This window comes from Panulirus ornatus, chromosome 12 (genome assembly GCF_036320965.1).
Source record: "Panulirus ornatus isolate Po-2019 chromosome 12, ASM3632096v1, whole genome shotgun sequence".
Classification (NCBI taxonomy): Eukaryota; Metazoa; Arthropoda; class Malacostraca; order Decapoda; family Palinuridae; genus Panulirus; species Panulirus ornatus.
Genome location: NC_092235.1, coordinates 18,109,720 through 18,133,680, shown reverse-complemented (window position 1 = coordinate 18,133,680; position 23,961 = coordinate 18,109,720). Strand labels below are relative to the sequence as shown.

Here is a 23,961-nt window from a genome sequence, read left to right as displayed (position 1 = left end):
GGCAATGTCACACTTACACGTTATTACTTTGTCATCTCTTCTTTGGCTTTAATTTACATCTACAGACATCTTGGCATGAAATTGGCAAGGTTCCTAAAATATATCAGGTCCATGTTTTGGTTCTAAGTGGTCTTGACCTCCAGACTGAAGCAAGACACTGATGAAGTGCTGCAGGAGGCTGATGCCTATTCTTGGGTTCTGAGCGCCCTGTGCACCTAAAAGTCAAGTGTACCCACTTTTCTTGCTACCAGGCAAAGAATTTTGCTTTCTCTTCCTTAGAAAGGTGAGAGCCAACCATCTTGAAGCACAGCAGGAAGAAATAGAGTGCCCAGAAAAGAAATTCCCAAAATGAGGTGGTAGCCTGGAAGAGTAAAGGTAGAACATTATTCCATCAAGATAGCCTGAGGCTCACTGAGGTGGGTTGACAGTGCTCACATCATTATAAACACCAGTTCTTATTGACCAGATGTACAATGATGTCACTCTGAAAGCATCATATACTTGCATCCACAATAACCTCAGCCATGAATTGCCTTTCAAGATATATGGGGGGCTTTTTGTAGACACTGTATAATGTCAAAACTAAGGTACCATCTGATACAGCTGTTCGATGAATACCAAAGACCAATTTTCTTTATTTCTTCCAATAAAAGACTTCTGATGATGGCTGAGGCAAAGGTCTGTTTCCTCACATCATATGCTATAGCATAGAGCCCAGGTTGAGCCCAACAAACAAGTTTTCTAATGCACATATCTAATCCACCTACGTATGAGTTCCTACAATAAAATCTTGCCAGCCAGGTACAGCTAGTGGGTACTCTTCACAATGTCTTGCTCACTTATTAAAAACGCTTCCCTTAACAGCTACTAATTCTGATTAATCATCAATTCCAAGTTCATCAGGGACTGATCTCAGCCATAAGTTGAATCTTTTAAATGTTTCTGCACTCATTCCATGAATTTCCTACTATTGAATATCCTTTTTCCATTCTATTTGCTACCATGCATATATCATCATGTATCTCTTCCTGCTTTCTAAAATACTGAATTCAAATTTTCTTCAGCCTCTCATGGTAGGTCATAGGCTTTGGACCATTGATTTTGCTTTTGAAGTGTTTCCGTATTCTTCCTAACTTTTCTTTTTCCATTGAACCATATAACACAGCAGTATTCTATTTTGCATATTCGTTAAACATTATAATCATTAGGTTTCTATCTCTCTCGAAAATTCTGATTATCATACCACTCATTATTTGGCTTGAAAGCCAAATGTGCTTTCCAAATTCAAGTTTTTCATTTACAATAATTTCCAAGTCTTTGACATTTCCTTCAACCTTGTCTCGTTCCCTGCAGGGCCTTTGTAGGAAGATGCTGGTATATGCTTAATCGTTTCATTAGTTATTCGCTAAAATCTCTCCTCATTAAAATCCATGAAGTCCTCCTCCACTCACTTATACATAATATCCAGTTCTTTCTGAAATTTTTCTTGGTATTCTTTACCGCTCACTTTCACATCATCCACATATCACCAGCCTATACTGTCCCTCCCTATGCTCTCCCTTATATCCTTCTCTATTCTTGACATCAAGATTACAAATACAGTAGTAATGAAGCTAATTCTGTTCCTAGTGGTACACCTAAAAGCATATCTTCATCAGATGTGGTTTCATTTGCAATCACTACGAATTTTCTGTAGGTCAAAAACTATTCAACCCTCATTCCAAGTTTTCCTTTGATATTTTGTCTCACCATTTTTCTAATAATTACAGATCTACTGACAAAACAGGAAATTACTCATGCTCTTCAATGGATCAAGGCATGAGCCTCCCAGAAGTTACCTAATTCCTAAAAAATCAATGACAAAGTAACCATTTAACTATCTATCTATCTATCCATTCTAATTCATGTATTCATAGTCATAATAGTTCTCTTAACTGGCTGAATGAAGCTCCATCTCATGGAACTATAAGACATGACTGATACATGATATGGGAACAAACTGGGACATAGTAAATGATAATATAATTTACCAGGAATACTCAACAAACTTATACCTCTGTAATTTGGGCACTCACTCTTATCCCCTTTGCCTTTGTACAATGGCACTATGCACACATTCCGCCAATCCTCAGGCACCTCACCATGAGTCATACATACATTAAATAACCTTACCAACCAGTCAACAATACAGTCACCCCCTTTTTTAATAAATTCCACTGCAATGCCATCCAAACCCGCTGCCTTGCCGGCTTTCATCTTCCGCAAAGCTTTTACTACCTCTTCTCTGTTTACCAAATCATCTTCCCTAACCCTCTCACTTTGCACACCACCTCGACCAAAACACCCTATATCTGCCACTCTATCATCAAACACATTCAACAAACCTTCAAAATACTCACTCCATCTCCTTCTCACATCACCACTACTTGTTATCACCTCCCCATTTGCGCCCTTCACTGAAGTTCCCATTTGCTCCCTTGTCTTACGCACTTTATTTACCTCCTTCCAGAACATCTTTTTATTCTCCCTAAAATTTAATGATACTCTCTCACCCCAACTCTCATTTGCCCTTTTTTTCACCTCTTGCACCTTTCTCTTGACCTCCTGTCTCTTTCTTTTATACGTCTCCCACTCAATTGCATTTTTTCCCTGCAAGTCAATTGGGAGGTGAGTTTGAATGGAGAAAAACTGGAGGAAGTGAAGTGTTTTAGATATCTGGGAGTGGATCTGGCAGCGGATGGAACCATGGAAGCGGAAGTGGATCATAGGGTGGGGGAGGGGGCGAAAATTCTGGGAGCCTTGAAGAATGTGTGGAAGTCGAGAACATTATCTCGGAAAGCAAAAATGGGTATGTTTGAAGGAATAGTGGTTCCAACAATGTTGTATGGTTGCGAGGCGTGGGCTATGGATAGAGTTGTGTGCAGGAGGATGGATGTGCTGGAAATGAGATGTTTGAGGACAATGTGTGGTGTGAGGTGGTTTGATCGAGTAAGTAACGTAAGGGTAAGAGAGATGTGTGGAAATAAAAAGAGCGTGGTTGAGAGAGCAGAAGAGGGTGTTTTGAAATGGTTTGGGCACATGGAGAGAATGAGTGAGGAAAGATTGACCAAGAGGATATATGTGTCGGAGGTGGAGGGAACGAGGAGAAGAGGGAGACCAAAATGGAGGTGGAAAGATGGAGTGAAAAAGATTTTGTGTGATCTGGGCCTGAGCATGCAGGAGGGTGAAAGGAGGGCAAGGAATAGAGTGAATTGGAGCGATGTGGTATACCGGGGTTGACGTGCTGTCAGTGGATTGAATCAAGGCATGTGAAGCGTCTGGGGTAAACCATGGAAAGCTGTGTAGGTATGTATATTTGCGTGTGTGGACGTATGTATATACATGTGTATGGGGGTGGGTTGGGCCATTTCTTTCGTCTGTTTCCTTGCGCTACCTCGCAAATGCGGGAGACAGCGAAAAAAAAAAGAAAAAAAAAGTAAATGATAAGCCATTTCTTCAAAGTACCCAAACATATCATCAGTATGTTTCTCTAGGAATGTGGTACTAAAGGAAGATCCATTTATTCCATGTCAGGCCTTGATCACTCAAAGCATCTATCACTCTATCCTTTCACCTCTGCCTCAGTTCCCCCTCTTCTTGTTTTCCATTTCCAGCATGTATATCTTAGTTAGCCTCTTTCACTCATGCTCTCTTACATCCTAACCATTTCAGCACACTTTTTTCATCTCTCTCAAACATACTCTTCTTAATACCAAACATCTCTCTTACCCATTTATTTCTTATTCAATCAACTGTCCTCACACTAAATATTGTCCTTAAACATTTTAATCCCTACACATCCATCCTCCTCCATACTTTTTACTCTGGGGCCAATGCTTCACATCCAAGCATCACCATCATACATCCATCTGTGTCCTCTCTTTCCAAAAAATCCTCAATGTGCCCAGGATCTTAGCTTCCTCACCTACCCTATGGCTCACTTCAGCTCTGATGGCCCAGCTGCTGTCATATCCACACCTAAGCATTTAAAACACTTTGCTTCTAATGGGTACTATCCATTCAAACTCATGCTACAACCAACATGTCTCTCACTTTTGCTAAACCTAATAACCTAACATTTATTAGAATTTCCTCTCAACTTTCTCCTTTCAAACACTATCCCAAACTAAGAAACCAGCTTCTGCAGTTTCTCACTGCCACCAGTGCCATGTCATCAGCAAAATGACCCACCTCCCTGGACCACAACAGATTGCAGACTTTCCTCTCTCCCCAAAGATGCTCACAGTCACCTCATTGAACACACCATCCATAAAAAGGTTAAACAGCATTGTCAACATAACAACCCCTATAACTCTTCCCATGTGCACTTTCTTGACACTAACTTTCCACTTGTTCTTATAGCTTTTCCTCCCACACCATATGTTCATAATGCCTTCCATAGAGCATCACTATTAACCCTACCACACACTCTCCAGATCCATCTCCAAATCCTTCAGATTCTCTAGTTATTTCTAAAACAATTCTTCAAAACTAACACCTTATCAACATTTCCTTTTCCACTCCTGAAGTTTTATTGGCCATATACAGTCTTAAGCTCTGTACATACCATCACCTGCTAACATACCATTCTCTCATACAACTTTCCAGATACACTCAGCAAACTTATATCTCTGTTATTCAAACATTCACTTCTGTCCCCCTTGCCTTCATATGATGGCACTATACAAGCATTCCACCAATCCTGTATTGATTCTATCATGTTTGAGGCGAACAAAAAAAAATACTGGAAGTACTGTGCAACAAATAAACAACCAATTATAAAAGCCCATTGACAGAGGCAGTGGTACAGCAAAGAAATGACAAGCAGTGGTGTTGAGGCTACATCCTCAATGCCTACCCCAACATCTCTTACATTCAACTCCCAATGTCACTCATGGATTGGCCTGTTAATTTTTTGAGCAAAAATTATCATTTTTATTAACTACAAATGAGCTGGATTTGATATCAAGGGAAAACATGATGTTCTGCAAAAATTTATGATAAAATAGACACATGTTTTTAGAAACTCTTGTATAAAGATCTTACTTCTTTCCTGATATGTTCGAGTTCACTATAAATAAAGTATCAATTTGTACAGTATATCAAAATACACTGCTAAAAATCTGGCAGTGCCACTATCAGTGAGAAACTAAGACATTACATAAGTGAAGAAACAGAGATATGTAACCATGACAAACTGCTTGAATATCCATTTCTGAATAAGTCACTAATTAGAACTTTGCTAAAAAAAATGTGGGAGGCTCAATATCAGAGACAGATAATGCTCACTTTCCATAAAGACTGGTGTCTCCCATACTCAGCTAATTAGGGAAAACTGTGCACTTTCCACTCAAAAATGTTGGGAGTTTAAGGTAGTTATCAAGCAATACTACAGCACAAAAATGCATGTTGTTTTATCACTGTATGCTCAAGTGAAAAAAGCAATACTATGGAAAAAAAAATGAAAGTTGTACAATTATCATATGTTCAAGTGAATCAACCATCTTACCTTCACTGCTTACGAGCAATCACCCACAGCTTTTGAAATTCTTATTTCTTTTTCATGTCTACATTATCGTTTACATTTTCATAGACACCACATATAATAAACAGTGAATAATGAAACAATGCACAGTGGTGGCTGAGAGTATACTATACATTTATGAAAACCCTGAGCATTAATTTTTTACTATAATTTTCCCATATTCTACCTCAACACACAATGCTTTTTTATTCAAAATCATACAGTGCATGTTTATTTGTGGCCTGAAAGTTAGCAAGCTTTTTTTGTCTACATTTTTGGGCTTTGGTCATGAGCCCTCTATTCATAATGAAACCAACTGATTCCCTACTGTAACTCTCCAAACCATAGATATTTCTGGAACTACGGAATGCCAGATTATAGTGGTTCAACCTGCAAGAGCTACAAGAGGAGACATTGCATCATTCAAGTCAAACAGTAAGGTGGTGTATGTCAAATCTGTCTTTAATAAGGTGCATTATATACAATATGACAGAATAATAAAACTATATGGTAATGAGATTTAAAGAGTGAGTAAGTCAATCTAATGTCAATAGAAATAAAAGATGCATCAAGAGGTGTTCATTCATCCTCGATCTCAGACATTTTCCCCTCTAACTAATTCTGAGTTATCTTAAAAAGTCATAAAATTTTGAGGTGCAAAGAGGAAAGAGAATCAAATCTTCCTTTAAGACTTAAACTGCCACCATTTTCATCTGATGATCCTTAAACAAGTGCTCCCATTGTCATCTGATGAACCTTACAGGATTGCTTCCATCATCATGAGAAGACAAACTTTCCTCCCACTAAAGTGGTAGCCTACAGACATTTCTTCCATTACCCAAAATGTGCTTAAAAATTTTCTGCTCTCTTCATAATCTTTGAAGCCATCATTAACAGTGCATGGCTACTGACCTGAGGTCATATGCACGGAGACCCCATGGAAAATATGCATCTTGTTTGATAACGTAACTTAATACAAGGAACAATTATATGTATCCACTAACAAGGGAAGTAAAGAAAAATGAGAAAAATGTGAATACTTAAATGACATAGAGAATGGTTTAAGTGGTATTATACAAAGATAAGGAAGGCCAGCATAAGAAGCCACCACCACCACCCCTAACAAACTGGTAGTGGTACCCATGCCCTTGACAAACCATTGGCCAATGAAGGTAAGTCACAACACTTTTTAGAACCAGACCACCAGAAGAACAAATAACAGTGGAACAAAGACAATACCATGTATGTAAGTACTCTGTAAGAAAAAAGTGTAAAAAGAAAATTTGTTGGGACGTGGGGTAAGAATGTGTTGTTAGGTTGTGTATTCATAAGTGCCCCTGCATAAGCACTAGTATCAATAACACAGTGCTGAACATATACATAAAATTGTAGTATACAAAAATCATATAAAAGTTATACTGTAAATTAAAGCAAAAAGTATGGGAATTACATAAAGGTGTAGGTAAGTGTAAATATCATTCACCATCAATACTTTGCCTCTGTAAGAAATCAGTGTAAAGTGTGACAAAATGTGCTGGAAACAAACAAAAATATGACAAATACATGCATCATTCTTATACTATGTTAAGGAAAGATCACTGCATCTTAAAACGTGCCAAAATGAAGGTAGATATATCCGTATGCTATTTAACAATAACAGCACTGAAAATTAAATTTTTGTGTATGTAAATTAAAAATGTGCAGAAAGTATGTCAAAGTTTAGTTGGGTAGATATCATTAATCTCATTCATCACTAACTCTGTGCCTGTGTGAGAAATCAATGTAATGTGACAAACAGAGATAAGGGAAAAAAGAAAAACAACCCTCATGCCTACCATTATCACCACAGCGATGAAAATCACACCAGGCACATCAGTGCTCAGATCTACTGTGACTTTCAGGGAGTCAACAAGCCAAAACAAAGGTAGGTATATGACGCTTTTGTGTATTTTATGCTGTTGAGTGTTTTCCGTACTTTGCAAGCAAATCTATAATTTCATGGAGAAAAAATTTTGACCTTTCTATTTACTCATTCTTTCAAAAAAGGGGGATGAACCAGGGAGGGAATATTGCAATATGAATCTGAAACAAGTGTAACTTTACTATCTACACTACTATCTTCAACTCCGCTCCCAGTTACATGAGGTGGAAAAAGTGCAAACATCATCTTAATTCACTAACAGGTGTAATCAGCATGTGGTCTGAGCCCTTAAACAAACAAATTTAAAGCACAAAAATCTCTTTCCAACTACAACATACACCACTATACACACTGAATTGTGTTTGGAATATCCCAAAGGATTCAAAAGGATAGACAGTAACAAAAAAGAAACAAATTCAAAACATATGAAAAAATTTACCTATTACAAAATACTTTATTCAACTTACGATATATAACCATCCAAAGCACGCTTGGCCCTCTTTATCAGTTCATTAACATCCATGATGATCAAATCAACGTTACTGAAATGAAGCAGAAAAACACAAGTTACACTGTGTGTGTGAGTGTGGGCACTGTGGGAGCCCCACAGGAGGGGATCCAGCAGGAAGGCTGGGTAAGGTATATATTGATATTATATAACCTCAGGTACACTTTTATGGAGCTCCTTCAGCTTCTCCTTGGAGAATAAGACTGTGCTACTTTCCATCCACTGACAATGATACAGCCTTGCTAAAGACTACTTTTCTTTCACAGCATTACGATTACCAGAACTCTAACTATACTGGGTATCACATATGATACACACATGACATTTACTCCTCACACCACATATTTCAACAGAAAAGGCCATAAACAAACTAAACACCCTCAAAACACTTACCATCACCTACTTTAGACAAGAAAAAGAATCCAATCGTAACCCCTACAAACAATTCATCTCCACCACCGTAAATTACATTTCACTTGCCTAGTCATCTAACCTTTTTCAAAAACACATAATCAAGCAGCAAACCCTAACAAAACAGAAAACTCAAAACAACCTCCAGCTACCCAGCAACTGCAATATTCACACTTGCATAGCAAAAAAAAAAAAAAAAATCCTCTAAATACAGTCTCATCATAAAATATATGGCACACAGCTCTCTGTAGCAACCAACCACTACATAACCAAACCCCAAACCCAAAGTAGGTATCAAAAAATTTACACCTACCTCATATTTCAGCAACCTATACCCACAAATCCCTACTCCCAATAAACACAACATATACACACTGAAATGGCCTAACAAGCACTATAGCAATAACCACCCTGCCAGACATACACCCATCAAAACCACTCTCTGGACATATAATTTACTCTTTCCTGTCTATGCTCTGGACACTAACCATCACTCAAACATGAAAAGCACCATTTCAACACTGCACAAGACTCCTCAAACCCACAATGCAACTAACAAAAACACTGAACATTTACTGTTCAGTAGCTACACACTCTCCTAACATGGACAGACAACACATCACCAAATTTTATGATCGGTGTCCTGCCTGGTGGACATGGCCACATTCTTTTTTTTATGTTGGAGGCTCTAGCTATGGACAAAAGTCCACATCAAGGCTGGGCCTTAATTGAAATGCAAAGACGTTAAAAAGAGGGATAATGTTTACGAATTTTGGAGGAACAGAAAAAATGCGCCAGGTCATTATTATTGAGAAAGACAAGAAAGGGTAAAGGGTTCCAAAGCTTCATGGTGTAGGAAAAAACTTCTATCAAAACAGTAGACCTTGAGTTGCCAATAGCCACACAGCAATCATGTGATGCAGCAGCTTGTAAAGTATCTGCTTTGGGACCAACCAGTATTTTCTTTGTAGTTATGTAAATGCCATATACCTAAAACTGTAAAATGCTATGTGATGTTTGCAGATGTCATAAAATCCTGGAATGTCATAAAGAGCATCATGGATAGCGCTACTACAAGAAGACTTAGGCAAGTAAAAGGATTGGTCAAGAGAATGGTTTTTGAAATTCTATACAGAAAAATGCCAAAGAATGCAGTCTAGAAGGGAAATTGAAAGACATAAATAAAGGATGAGAGACCAGAGTAACAAAAGAATGCTGGATGAGACTGAAGAAGACAATGAAGTGTGGATAAGCAATAATATTAAAACATCAAAGCAGTTTATCAGAGCTGCCTGGAAAGCAAGCAGTATTAACTATAAGATGTATAAAGAAAACTTTTTGCCAGACAGATAGAAAATTATTTTTCATACTATACAAAACATTAACAAGTCCATTTCTCATATATCATGCTCAAGCTTTACCATATTGCATATTACTCATTTGAAAAACATCAGACACAGAGCCACCAAACTTGCTGACAACCTACAAAATAAAAGCTATGATGAAAGGTGCAAGATCTTGAAGCTATAAACAATGAAGAAAAGGACATGAGATCTGACATAAACTTACAAAATAAGTACAGGTAAAGAGAAAACAGATAGTAGTTCTTTAAACATGCAAAATCACACTTTTGGAGGAAATTCTTCAGTAAAATTGAACATAAAGAGGTCTAGATTACAGATGACACAAAAGTTCTTGGCAAATGTCTTTAGCAGCTCATCATTATTATTAGTTTTGAATACTGGCCCATTGTGTTCTGCACTTCACCAGTGTAAGCCAATATACAGTATTCCTTTTAGAATATCAGACATTCATGCTAGTTGTTCACAGGTTCTGTTTAAAATTTATACATGAACAACTTAACTTTTGCAAAGACTAATTTCTACCACCTCGTCTACTGTAGTTTAATACAAAAGAAAGACCAATTCTCTGCAGTTACTTTTATAAATACAAATGAAAGCTTGATTCTCTGCATGCAATTCTGTAAGCATATAACAACACTTAAAACATTAGTCATTTTGTAAAGCTAGTTTCTGTGCAGAGGTAACATACTCTTTTAACGACTTCTTCAACCAGAGAACTGCAATTAAATGGTACAGTGTTCTATTATGTAATCGGCCAAAATACAAACGAACTTGAAGTCAGAATCTGTAAATACTTGCAAGACACAAGACAATGCTAAGCTTAAGGTGAGGTGTCAGACCTCAGTTAAGGGTTTATCCTTAAAAAGTTCTACATCAAAACATATCAAACAGTACCATTCCCATTGTGAATCAGTGGAATATTGTATTTCCCTGATTGGTCTGTCAGATGGAAGCCTAACCTAACCCGCCCACAAACGATGTGCGGTTAACGTCCCATGATAATTAGTCAGCTGTAAATTCCCTGTACTTTAGAGTTCGGTAGGAAAGTCCAAATCTAAATCCCTTTGAACCACTACACTGACATCATCAGGATATTTCGTCTTTCCATGACAGATAATATTCTTCTTAGAATAAATGGGCGTGGTGAAGATGACTGTGAATAATAAGCATTACCTAGAGTTAGCGTATAATGCAGGACACAAACGTCATCATCCCAGTGTTGTGACCCACACACTGCCACCGTCATACTACATGTTCGTCTTCACTGACTCTGGCTTAGTATCCAAATCTGGTAAAATTTCTTAAAGGACTTCATATATACAGGGAAAAAAATCATGTGTATTTACCTCGGTATACAAAAAAAGCTTCAAAACCTAGTAATGATTAGAATGTCACTCCTTTGCAAGATTTCATAAACATTTAATTCGGCAAGGCATTCGAATTCATAACATTATTGTTTCCACTAGGGATCTTTTCTGTAGACATCATTGATTTAATTATGAGATAGACTACTAAAAGGAAAAACATTCTATTTATTAATGTCCCTTGACAAATAACGTCAAAGATGAATATCAGTATCAAACAAAGTTGATATCATCAGATAACAGTATAATTTTACTTCTGAAGTATACTAACAGAAAACATAGTCTACATTTCGCACATATGAAAATGACAGAAAATTAGCTATTTATGGATGTATTACATATAATGTTACAATTACATTCATAATTACATAAAAATCGGTTTGTTGTGGTCCGGAGAGCAAAACATTTACTATGGACGAGCGGTAGTCGGAGAATATATATCATTATGTATGTTGCAAGAATAATTTAGATATTTTATGAACCTGTCAGGAATATTTACCTAATTATATAAATTGCTTTTATGGCTGGATTGTGTTAAGTGTGAAAGACTTGTGAGATATGAAGAGTAATGGTAGCTTGCGCTTTTCTCGGCGTGTAAATATATTTTATTATCATTATTCCATGGTTTCTGCATTGTGGCGAAATAGTATCAAGACAAGAGTGACAGGCCGAAACCATTGTCTCCCATCAAGGAGTAAATCTTTACCATCAGTAAGTGTATGAAGCGGTCGTTTTGCCGACATAAGTCGACAAAAAAATGTTTTTTGATAACATTGGTTTCAGGTCTTCATCAGGCAACTTGGGTATTATGGATTACGGGGGTCCAACCCCATTGTGTGGGGTTAAGGTTGAGGTGATATACTAATTTGACCTGGTTAACTTATTACCTTTGGAATATTATTGACATTTACTAGTTTAGTTACCTAAAAAGTTGATTTCCAATTAAAGAGCCTCCTCAGGGTTCCCCCATACTGGACTCCTTGTTCTTATGTGTCGTAGAGGTGCAGCAGGGAATGACGGCTCTCAGGTCATTGTAAAATAAATATGATTCTGCCCAATGTCTATCTGATCTATTTTTAAAGTGATTTGTTGCCAGCAGTTACAGCCTCCTCTGTCAAATTATTCAATACCTTAACTGCAGTCAAAGCAAAGGATTATTTTCCTGTAGTATTGATGTCTAGTCTTTGTATAGACCATTTAATCTATCCATACTTGGACTATGTCATATACTTTGTTGTTATAGTGCTGTGAATCATTGTGAATAAATGTCATATCTCCTCGAAGTAGTCTAGAGCTTAAGCTGAGCAGTTTTAATTTTCTCAATCTTTCTTTATCCATGGGCATTGTCCATGGGCATTGTCCTTATCCATGGGCATTGTCTGATAGCCATATATGGCTCTGCCTCAATCTTATTGAGGGTTTTCTAGGCACAAGGGCACCAGACTGTACTTGCAAAATTTAAGTGAGATCTCACCATTGCTTTATAAAGGGGCGGGGCAAGAAAGTATTAACATCAAGGAATTGGAATGTTATTATACCTGTCATTGAATTGGCTTATATTTTTCTACAATATGATCTTCAGATTTCAACTTTATCTCTTTTTGTTGATATCAGATGTACTTCATTCACATTAATTTTGCACTTTCAGTTAGACTTCTCCAATATGCATGCGTTTCCATTTTTCAAGGGTGGAACTTCAACCGCCATTTGTCAGTCCAATTCTCAATCTTCTTGAGGTTCTCTTGTAATCTTTGGCAATTTTTTTGGCTGAATATCAGATTGAGAATTTTTGCCTCATCAGCAAAAAGGTATAAGCATACATATACATATATTTGTGTACACATAACACATAAAGCCCTTCAGTAGCAAGGATTCGAACTCTACCCCATTTGTGTGGTTAATGTTCCCAGCAACTATGTAAATGGTGTGGGGTTTGAATCCATGCTCTTGGAAGGCATTGTGTGTTCTGTGAAAAAAAGCACGCATTCATATGATAGTGTTGATGGAAGGTCTTAAGAGTATATGGTGTGGGAGGTAAGCTGCTAGAAGCAGTGAAAAGTTTTTATCGAGGATGTAAGGCATTTGTATGTGTAGGAAGAGAGGAAAGTGATTGGTTCTCAGTGAATGTTGGTTTGCGGCAAGGGTGTGTGATGTCTCCATGTTTGTTTAATTTGTTTATGGATGGGACAGTTAGGGAGATAAATGCAAGAGTTTTGGAGAGATGGGTGAGTATGGAGTTTACTGGGGATGAGAGGGCCTTGGAAGTGAGTCAGTTGTTGTTTGCTGATGATACAGCACTGGTGGCTGACTGAAGTGAGAAATTGCAGTTGGTGACTGAGTTTAGAAAAGTGTTTGCAAGGAGAAAGTTGAGAGTAAATATAATAAGAGCAAGGTTATTAAGTCAGCAGGGTTGAGGGACAAGTTAGTTGGGATGTTAGTTTAAATGGAGAAAAATTGGAGGAAATGAAGTGTCTTAGATATCTGGGGAAGGACTTAGCAGCGAATGGAACCATGGAAGTGGAAGCGAGTCATAGGGTGGGGGAAGGGGCAAAGGTTCTGGGAGCGATGAAGAATGTGTGGAAAGAGAGAACATTGATTTAAGGTTTTATGTACTGGCATCATTACAAAATCCCCAACTTGCTGCATGTCAGATGCTTGATAACTAGATATGTTTTGTATATCCTGTCATCAGAATCAGACAGGTGGAGGAACATAACAGCCTTGATGCTCATTACATTTATTAAAATTGTACACTAATATTTCAGTATTGCCATGGGAAAGTGAAGTATGAAAATATTGTACATGTTGCTGAGTTGTCATAGTAATTTTAAGCTTTATCCACTGAGAGAAGGTAAATGCTTGTGGTAACTTTTTTGAAAAGAAAGTTTGTTATGAATTTTTTAGTATGTTAGTTGTGATACTTTTGAAGTGGGGGTTCACCAAAAACCTCTGTACCTGTAATAAACACAGAGTACTTTTTCTACATTTATGACAGAGCATCAGTCAGGTTGGTCCAATGAATGTGACTTTTCATGGCATGTTTAAGTTATCACTGTTTTGTAAAGTATAGTAAAAACATTGCTTACAAAACCTCCACAGGTCTAAGATACATCCTTACCAGTGAAGCTGAATTGGAAAACTTTCTCACTGATCCAGGCCCTCTTTATAAAGCCAAGTCCTCTATAAGGTGAGCCATTAAACAGAAGGTGTACATACAGTTTATGTTCTGTCTTTTCCTGTATGCACTGGTACACACTTGACTCCTAATTCTATATCTATCTTATATTCATTTGACTGTTTCTTGCAATCAGTGATTTTTTGTTTTTTCGGGTTGTAAGTAGTGCTTATGTACAATGAATATGGATAAGGTCCAGACTTGAAAGTATTATCAGACACCTTTGTGAATGGATTAGAACTTTACTCACTATGCTTCTGAATCTTTGAATAACCTCTTCAAAGTAAATATTATGCACTTTTGAGTTAATTCTAAATCAAACACAGTGACAGTTTAGTTTTAAATTTACGCATTGTTGCACACCTCTATTTCAAGGCTGTGCACTAAGCCTGATGGTTGCCAAGATAGCGTGCATAATACTTTCCTCTTCAGTCGAGCCAATAACAGTGCATTCATGTAAGTTTTCAAAGAAAAGGATATTGATTGACATTTAGCTGGATTTAGAAGACAAGGCAAATGATCCTGAATTACTTGACTGTGATGATCTGTCTTTGTATCATGTGCAGAGTGTTTTTATGGACATGGACTTTTCCAGCACTGACAGTTGACCAAGCTGGACCAGAAGGTAATTTTAGCACAAGTGGAGGCAGTGTTGCCAGCACCTGCCTGACTGTGACACCTCAGTGTCTAACTGATGCAGCTGGTAATTTTACGAACTTTTATAATTTTGCTCTTATAAAAAGAATTATTAGTGAATCACATTGCTTATAACAAAGAAAAATTTATTAGATAAGAAAAATATAAGAAATATAATTTTTGATGTTGGTAAAATGAATTGTAAATCTTGCAGTGTTAACTCGACACTTACCCTTTTCTCCTCCACTTTTTAGCATTTTATGCCAAAACACCTGGAAAAATTCTACATTTTATCAGAATTAATGTTGAGGACAAAGTATATTTCTGAAGTGATTGTTTTCATTGTTATATGAATATCTTTGAAAATTGTAGTTATATACATTCTAGAATGACTGGGGTTAGAAATAAAACCCAAGAGAAAGTTAAAGATTTAATGTTACAACTGAACTCAATATTAAATTCACATTCCTAAACCTCAGGATGTAAGAAATACAGCTTAACCTCAAGATGCAAGGATTTAGGGTACCTATTCTCCTATAGAGTATTTGTAAATAAATTTACAGTATTGTATTTACCATCAATATTGTTGGTTTATATGAGACAGGAGTACACTTTAGTGGGAAAATTATTTCATTAACAAGAAAGAAAGGTCATCTGCCTCTATCCCCCTAAGAGAGCTGTCAAACATGATATTCACTCTCCAAGTCTGTCATACCAATACCAAACAAAATCATCCATATGGTCCTCTGACCTCAATTAACTTTGTGTATTTTGTGATGCTTTTGAATGGTAGAGTTGGTGGTGGTTGGAGACAGTGGTAATGGTTGCAGGAGAGGAGATGGGTAAAATTAAAAACACTACTGCTAACTCAATCCTCCACTCCCTTTCACCTATGGTGTCGAAACAACCCAAATTCTTATGTTCTAATATTGTGTATATTGATTTTTTTTTTTTTTTTTTTTTGCTTTGTCGGTCTCCCGCGTTTGCGAGGTAGCGCAAAGAAACAGACGAAAGAAATGGCCCAACCCACCCCCATACACATGTATATACATATACGTCCACACACGCAAATATACATACCTACACAGCTTTCCATGGTTTACCCCAGACGCTTCACATGCCCTGATTCAATCCACTGACAGCACGTCAACCCCGGTATACCATATCGATCCAATTCACTCTATTCCTTGCCCTCCTTTCACCCTCCTGCATGTTCAGGCCCCGATCACACAAAATCTTTTTCACTCCATCTTTCCACCTCCAATTTGGTCTCCCACTTCTCCTCGTTCCCTCCACCTCCGACACATATATCCTCTTGGTCAATCTTTCCTCACTCATTCTCTCCATGTGCCCAAACCATTTCAAAACACCCTCTTCTGCTCTCTCAACCACGCTCTTTTTATTTCCACACATCTCTCTTACCCTTACGTTACTTACTCGATCAAACCACCTCACACCACACATTGTCCTCAAACATCTCATTTCCAGCACATCCACCCTCCTGCGCACAACTCTATCCATAGCCCACGCCTCGCAACCATACAACATTGTTGGAACCACTATTCCTTCAAACATACCCATTTTTGCTTTCCGAGATAATGTTCTCGACTTCCACACATTCTTCAAGGCTCCCAGGATTTTCGCCCCCTCCCCCACCCTATGATCCACTTCCGCTTCCATGGTTCCATCCGCTGCCAGATCCACTCCCAGATATCTAAAACACTTTACTTCCTCCAGTTTTTCTCCATTCAAACTTACCTCCCAATTGACTTGACCCTCAACCCTACTGTACCTAATAACCTTGCTCTTATTCACATTTACTCTTAACTTTCTTCTTTCACACACTTTACCAAACTCAGTCACCAGCTTCAGCAGTTTCTCACATGAATCAGCCACCAGCGCTGTATCATCAGCGAACAACAACTGACTCACTTCCCAAGCTCTCTCATCCACAACAAACTTCAAACTTGCCCCTCTTTCCAAAATTCTTGCATTCACCTCCCTAACAACCCCATCCATAAACAAATTAAACAACCATGGAGACATCACACACCCCTGCCGCAAACCTACATTCACTGAGAACCAATCACTTTCCTCTCTTCCTACACGTACACATGCCTTACATCCTCGATAAAAACTTTTCACTGCTTCTAACAGCTTGCCTCCCACACCATATATTCTTAATACCTTCCACAGAGCATCTCTATCAACTCTATCATATGCCTTCTCCAGATCCATAAATGCTACATACAAATCCATTTGCTTTTCTAAGTATTTCTCACATACATATTAATATATTAATATATTGTACAAATTATATTTGATTTCAGTAGAAACACAAGAAATGAAGTGGTGATGGTGTTGGCAGAATAGGCAAAGATTTCTCTGTAATGAAATGAGTCAGCACAATCCAGTCTACTCAGAAGAAAAGGCAAAGTGAACTTCTATTTTTGGGAGAATTAACCATACTATTTATGTCATAATTGGTTGCCTCAGTATTTTGTTTCAAAGAGGGAAGTTACAAGATTATAATGGTACATTAAGACATATTTCTAGTTTCTTGTTGCTTGTCTAATTCTCACTTGGGGTGCCTCATATGTTGATGCTAAAACTGCTTATTTTGAATCTGTTTTCATTGTCTGATGGAGTGTTCAGGTTTTGTTATGGTTAATAGACTTTAATATGTCCACCATTGGTTGTATGACAGCTGTCTATCCAGTGCTAGATCTCTTGCCATACATTTCCTGCACGAATTATTCTGTCTCACAGCTCTTCCTGACTATTCTCTGTGGGTCCAAAGTCATTGTCTTTGGAGAAGCCTCTAAGAAAAAAGTCCGGTAAGGTCACTTCAGGAGACCGTAATGGCCAAGAAATGGGGCTATGCCTGCCAATCCACCAGTTCAGATAATGCTCATTCAAGAAGTCACACACAGGCATTAAAAATGGAGGAGCTCCATCATATTGAAAGGTTGTTCTTGTAGTCATTTGGAATACTACATTGATCAGTAGCATGTCCAGATAAATTATGCCCATGACTGTGGACTCAGCAAAGAAAAAAAAGCCTTGTGATGTCATTACAATTGCTTAGGGCTGTTAAGTGCATTTTCCACCTATATATATATATATATATATAATATATATATATATATATATATATATATATATATATATATATATATATATATATATTTTTTTTTTTTTTTCTTTCAAACTATTCGCCATTTCCCGCGTTAGCGAGGTAGCGTTAGGAACAGAGGACTGGGCCTTTTTTTGGAATATCCTCACCTGGCCCCCTCTGTTCCTTCTTTTGGAACCTCGGGAAAAGGATTGGCTCTGAGGATTGAGCCAGTCGGGCCTGTGCAGGAAGCGGGCCTGGGTTCAGGCGCAGGACTGGACGAGGTGAAGGAGGTTGTAGTGGTGGTGTTGGACTTACTTTTGGTGTTGTTGATTTTGTGTCCAAGCCCTCTGCATCATCACAGCAAAGTTCTTCTTCTTCTTCCTCCTCACCCGCCACCCATTGTTGGCACATCTCCGTGTTGCCCCTGTACTGTGTTTCTGCTACTTCTTTTTCTGTGCTGCTGCTGTTGTCGTATGACTATGCATACACGTGTGCAGGCAGGGCTGTAGTAGTCAAGTGGTGCAGGCAAGCAAGGCAGTAGTAACGTGTCTTTGGTGTGGTTGCCTAAGGTGAAGGAAGGAACGGTGTGGAATTTTGTGATGCATGGCTTCTCACTGATGACACCGATAGTAGTAGTAATAATAATATATATATATATATATATATATATATATATATATATATATATATATATATATATATATATATATATCCATAAATGCTACATACAAATCCATTTGCTTTTCTAAGTATTTCTCACTTACATTCTTCAAAGCAAACACCTGATCCACACAACCTCTACCACTTCTGAAACCACACTGCTCTTCCCCAATCTGATGCTCTGTACATGCCTTCACCCTCTCAATCAATATCCTCCCATATAATTTACCAGGAATACTCAACAAACTTATACCTCTGTAATTTGAGCACTCACTCTTATCCCCTTTGCCTTTGTACAATGGCACTATGCACGCATTCCGCCAATCCTCAGGCACCTCACCATGAGTCATACATACATTAAATAACCTTACCAACCAGTCAACAATACAGTCGACTGGTTGGTAAGGTTATTTAATGTACGTATGACTCATGGTGAGGTGCCTGAGGATTGGCGGAATGCGTGCATAGTGCCATTGTACAAAGGCAAAGGGGATAAGAGTGAGTGCTCAAATTACAGAGGTATAAGTTTGTTGAGTATTCCTGGTAAATTATATGGGAAGATATTGATTGAGAGGGTGAAGGCATGTACAGAGCATCAGATTGGGGAAGAGCAGTGTGGTTTCAGAAGTGGTAGAGGATGTGTGGATCAGGTGTTTGCTTTGAAGAATGTATGTGGGAAATACTTAGAAAAGCAAATGGATTTGTATGTAGCATTTATGGATCTGGAGAAGGCATATGATAGAGTTGATAGAGATGCTCTGTGGAAGGTATTAAGAATATATGGTGTGGGAGGCAAGTTGTTAGAAGCAGTGAAAAGTTTTTATCGAGGATGTAAGGCATGTGTACGTGTAGGAAGAGAGGAAAGTGATTGGTTCTCAGTGAATGTAGGTTTGCGGCAGGGGTGTGTGATGTCTCCATGGTTGTTTAATTTGTTTATGGATGGGGTTGTTAGAGAGGTGAATGCAAGAGTTTTGGAAAGAGGGGCAAGTATGAAGTCTGTTGGGGATGAGAGAGCTTGGGAAGTGAGTCAGTTGTTGTTCGCTGATGATACAACGCTGGTGGCTGATTCATGTGAGAAACTGCAGAAGCTGGTGACTGAGTTTGGTAAAGTGTGTGAAAGAAGAAAGTTAAGAGTAAATGTGAATAAGAGCAAGGTTATTAGGTACAGTAGGGTTGAGGGTCAAGTCAATTGGGAGGTGAGTTTGAATGGAGAAAAACTGGAGGAAGTGAAGTGTTTTAGATATCTGGGAGTGGATCTGGCAGCGGATGGAACCATGGAAGCGGAAGTGGATCATAGGGTGGGGGAGGGGGCGAAAATTCTGGGAGCCTTGAAGAATGTGTGGAAGTCGAGAACATTATCTCGGAAAGCAAAAATGGGTATGTTTGAAGGAATAGTGGTTCCAACAATGTTGTATGGTTGCGAGGCGTGGACTATGGATAGAGTTGTGCGCAGGAGGATGGATGTGCTGGAAATGAGATGTTTGAGGACAATGTGTGGTGTGAGGTGGTTTGATCGAGTAAGTAACGTAAGGGTAAGAGAGATGTGTGGAAATAAAAAGAGCGTGGTTGAGAGAGCAGAAGAGGGTGTTTTGAAATGGTTTGGTCACATGGAGAGAATGAGTGAGGAAAGATTGACCAAGAGGATATATGTGTCGGAGGTGGAGGGAACGAGGAGAAGAGGGAGACCAAATTGGAGGTGGAAAGATGGAGTGAAAAAGATTTTGTGTGATCGGGGCCTGAACATGCAGGAGGGTGAAAGGAGGGCAAAGAATAGAGTGAATTGGAGCGATGTGGTATACCGGGGTTGACGTGCTGTCAGTGGATTGAATCAAGGCATGTGTATGGGGGTGGGTTGGGCCATTTCTTTCGTCTGTTTCCTTGCGCTACCTCGCAAACGTGGGAGACAGCGACAAAGCAAAAAAAAATATATATATATATATATATATATATATATATATATATATATATATGTATATGTATATGTATAAGGATTTTTACTTTCGTGATGATAAACTTGTGGCTTTTTACTTGTTTGACGATATGGAATATAACATCTATGAAAAGTCGTTTCTCCAGATATGCATTGTCAACTCAGGAAAGCATGTTCACTGTGAAGTCCCTACAGATACTGTTATCTGTAGGTTTAACTTCCTGAACCATTTGTAGCTTGTAACTTTATATGTGCTGCCTTTTGTGGTCATCATCAGGGACTGTCAAATGGATTCTCAAGTCATAGCTGTATGTCTGTATCATTTTACAGGAATTCCATGAAAGTACATCACTAATTCACTCAATATTCTCCTCAGAAACTTTGTGCTTTGGTTGCTTTCTGGTCATTCTAACATGCTTCCTGTTTCTCTTAATTGCTTGTCCCATTTAAGAAGCAATGGGTGGATGGGTGCATCCTAGTTGAATTCACGTTGACCTTCCACTCCACACAGGTAATGGACTTCACTTCAGTTCAGCTAACCATAGAATGCACTGTAAGTTTTCCTAGGGTGTCAGCTTCCTATCTCCATGATGTCCTTCACACGAGAAAACCAGTTTTGAACATTTAAATGTTTCAGTAACATTATTATTCAGGTTACCATGTTATACATGAAATATAATTTCTTTGCTCTTGGCCAGTCAGTGGTTTTTAACTTTTTCTTGCATTTACAGGAAGATGACGGAGGAGTTTGGTAAAGAAGGCCCAATCCGTAGTATATTCCTTTCTGAGTTTCACCATATTGCTGGACCAAAAATTTTGTATCAGTATCCAGAAAAGTATGTTACAAAGGAGGTGTTTGATGCTGTGTCAGTGTTTATCATACCTAAACCACAAATACTAAAAAGGATTATTACTGTGAATGTCCTTGGTGTCAAAATTACTGGGTATCCTAATGAAATCAAGAATCCAAAGTATGCAAGAAATGCATTGATTTTCAATTTGTGTTTTGTATGTGATTCGACAGCTCGAACTGTTCACTATGAGCCAGCTGTTAAGAAACTCTCAGAATACCTAGAAAATTTAGAGCAGGAAAATGGGTTTCTCTCAAATGAAGACAGTAGAGAGCAGATTCCTGATATGCTAAAGCATATTCTGGAAGAACTGAATGCTACTGGAAAATGCACAGTAACCATTACTCTTAGTGAACAGAAACTAAGTGTGAATGAAAATTCAGAGCGCAAAGGCGGAGACAAGGGAGAACGCAGGCCAAGTCTTCTAAATGAGAGAAGACATCAAGTCACTGAGGGGAAGATTACATATGATGGACATGAGAGGCGATTGAGCATGATCACTGATCAGAGACAAGTAGACTCAGCCTTCAAAGGATTTAGAAAACAATCATACTCAGAGGCAAAAATTCGGCGTAATTCAGCTGACAGCTCAACAACATCTGTTCTTCATTTGAAGGTAATATACAGCCTTTGAATTGTAGTGTGAAATTGGTTAAACAGTTATATGATGGTTGAAGTAATATGTTTCATACATATTTTCTTTGGATTAGTGAGACAAAATGATGATGATTCTGTTACTAGGGTTGTTGTGCACTTTAGATGGCAACTTGAAATACTTTAATATGGTAGACAAAACTGTCCTTGTTCATAACAATTCATAATGTTTAAAAATAAGTGGCAACACTGCAATTGCATCTCTTTGTCTTATATTTTTAAGTTTTTTTAATAAAGTCATCCATTTTCCTTTCTTTAAAAAAAAAAATGTGCACTTTTCTGCCATCATTGCATTTAAGTTTTAGAATGTCTCATTTTCACATGTTCACCTTCATGATTGCTTTTTGTGAAGCTATCAGTTTTGGGAGTAATTGTGTGTAAACATATTTCAAGATTATTTCAACTGAAAACGGGTTATCAGGGGATATATAAGGTGCAGCACATTTAATGTACCACAGGCCTAGGGGGTTAGGTGGACCAAAATGTTCATCCTCTGTGAAACTTGTAAGTGGTTGGAGATAGTGGAGATGTTTGTGAAGTAAATATGTATTTGTGGTGAATTGTGGCTAATAGGGCATGCCTGAGCTGTATTTTACTGTAATATGCAAGATGTCAGTGAATTCTTGAAATGGTTATCCCAGCTAACTCAGAGAAAATATTTTGTGGTGAGGAGATACATGATTAGTGTAAGTTGGCATCCTGGAGAGCAGTGGATATAAAAAGTAAAGAAATATAAATGAAAAATAAAGTAAGGAATATCATTAGAAGAAAAAAAGATGTCTGACAACTTTTGAATGTAAGTCTACCCTTAACAGACAACATCAAGGTATCAAAATGCTTGATTTTCGAGCAAACATTCCATTGTCCACCAACAAAACAAAAGCAGTCGGAAGTGTAGCCCAAAAAGATTATATCATATGGGTATGTTCTACAGATGATTCATCCCATCATTCATGTGGGAACACAGTAGGAATACTCTCCCATAGTCAGGAGAAAATTTTGCCGAGTTTTTACCTTTTCCAACAAACGAGAGGAAAAGCACACTTAACATCTCACAATTAATACAGACACTGATAGAAGAAGTCTACCTACCTATGGGTATCTATAACAAGAGTTTGCCATAATAGCAGGAATAGTGTTAAACGTTTCTGCACATCTTGCTTTACATAACTAGCTTTTCTTGGTTCATCTGGGACCAGTTTCAATGTTCACCATATGTCAAGTATTCTTTTAATCATAGCTGTAGTTGTTCCATAAATGTTTTTTTCTATTGGTAGTTTACTAAAAAAATTGTTTAAGCTCCCTGGTTGGGCTGTCATGGATTTTTGTGTGATTTATATTTGGCATGTTCTATGGTATTCTTGAAGATTTGATAGTTCCGTATTATCTATGTTCAGAGACTTTCAGGTTGATTACATTTTTCTTTACACCTTTAATTTGTTGCCATGTGTAGATTATCATATATCTCTCATTTTTCTTGGCTACATAGATCTAATTCATTTGTCCTTCCTATTAATAATTACACTTTGTTCCTTTGAATCTGCTTATGAAGCACTTGTAAATTCTAAATTATTTGTTTCTATTTGTAATGTTTATAACTGTACAGTACATCAGTATTCTAATTTGTTTAATTCTATTTGTAATGTTTATGACTATACAGCATATCGGTATTAAATTTTACTTCTTATACATTAAACATTTTCATCAGCAGGTTTCTGTTCTCAGAATCATACCATTCAAACTTGCTTCTCTAGTGTTATCTTCTCAGTATATTCTCTGAATTCTAATTTCTCATTGATGATACTC

At 37.8% G+C, this 23,961-nt stretch overlaps 2 protein-coding genes across 17 annotated transcripts in view; one reads left to right on the top strand and one right to left on the bottom strand.

Annotated features, from left to right (window-relative positions):
- LOC139751820 (uncharacterized protein KIAA2013 homolog) overlaps positions 1-11,066 on the bottom strand; it is a 206,392-nt gene extending 195,326 nt beyond the window's left edge. For 2 of the 5 annotated variants that reach the window (XR_011713427.1, XM_071667425.1), the window contains exons 1-2: positions 10,941-11,066; positions 7,952-8,026 (exon numbers count right to left, since the gene is read on the bottom strand). Coding sequence is in view for 3 of the 5 variants with exons in the window: in XM_071667425.1 (XP_071523526.1) it covers positions 7,952-8,007 (56 nt within the window). In the remaining 2 variants the exon portion in view is untranslated. The remainder of the gene's footprint in view (positions 1-7,951; positions 8,027-10,940) is intronic. The other 3 variants (XM_071667424.1, XM_071667426.1, XM_071667427.1) reach the window with 3 other exon arrangements.
- Positions 11,067-11,432: 366 nt separating this feature from the next.
- Positions 11,433-23,961, top strand: part of Nprl2 (Nitrogen permease regulator-like 2) — a 33,200-nt gene continuing 20,671 nt past the window's right edge. The window contains exons 1-6 of one of the 12 annotated variants that reach the window (XM_071667417.1): positions 11,509-11,578; positions 11,779-11,842; positions 14,231-14,318; positions 14,902-15,009; positions 21,027-21,161; positions 21,382-22,117. In XM_071667417.1, coding sequence (XP_071523518.1) covers positions 21,386-22,117 — 732 coding nt within the window. In that variant the 5' untranslated portion in view covers positions 11,509-11,578; positions 11,779-11,842; positions 14,231-14,318; ... (1 more) ...; positions 21,027-21,161; positions 21,382-21,385. Of the gene's footprint in view, positions 11,579-11,603; positions 11,843-11,966; positions 11,985-14,230; positions 14,319-14,901; positions 15,010-17,272; positions 17,374-21,026; positions 21,162-21,381; positions 22,118-23,961 lie in introns of those variants that run through there. The other 11 variants (XM_071667412.1, XM_071667416.1, XM_071667414.1 and 8 more) reach the window with 11 other exon arrangements.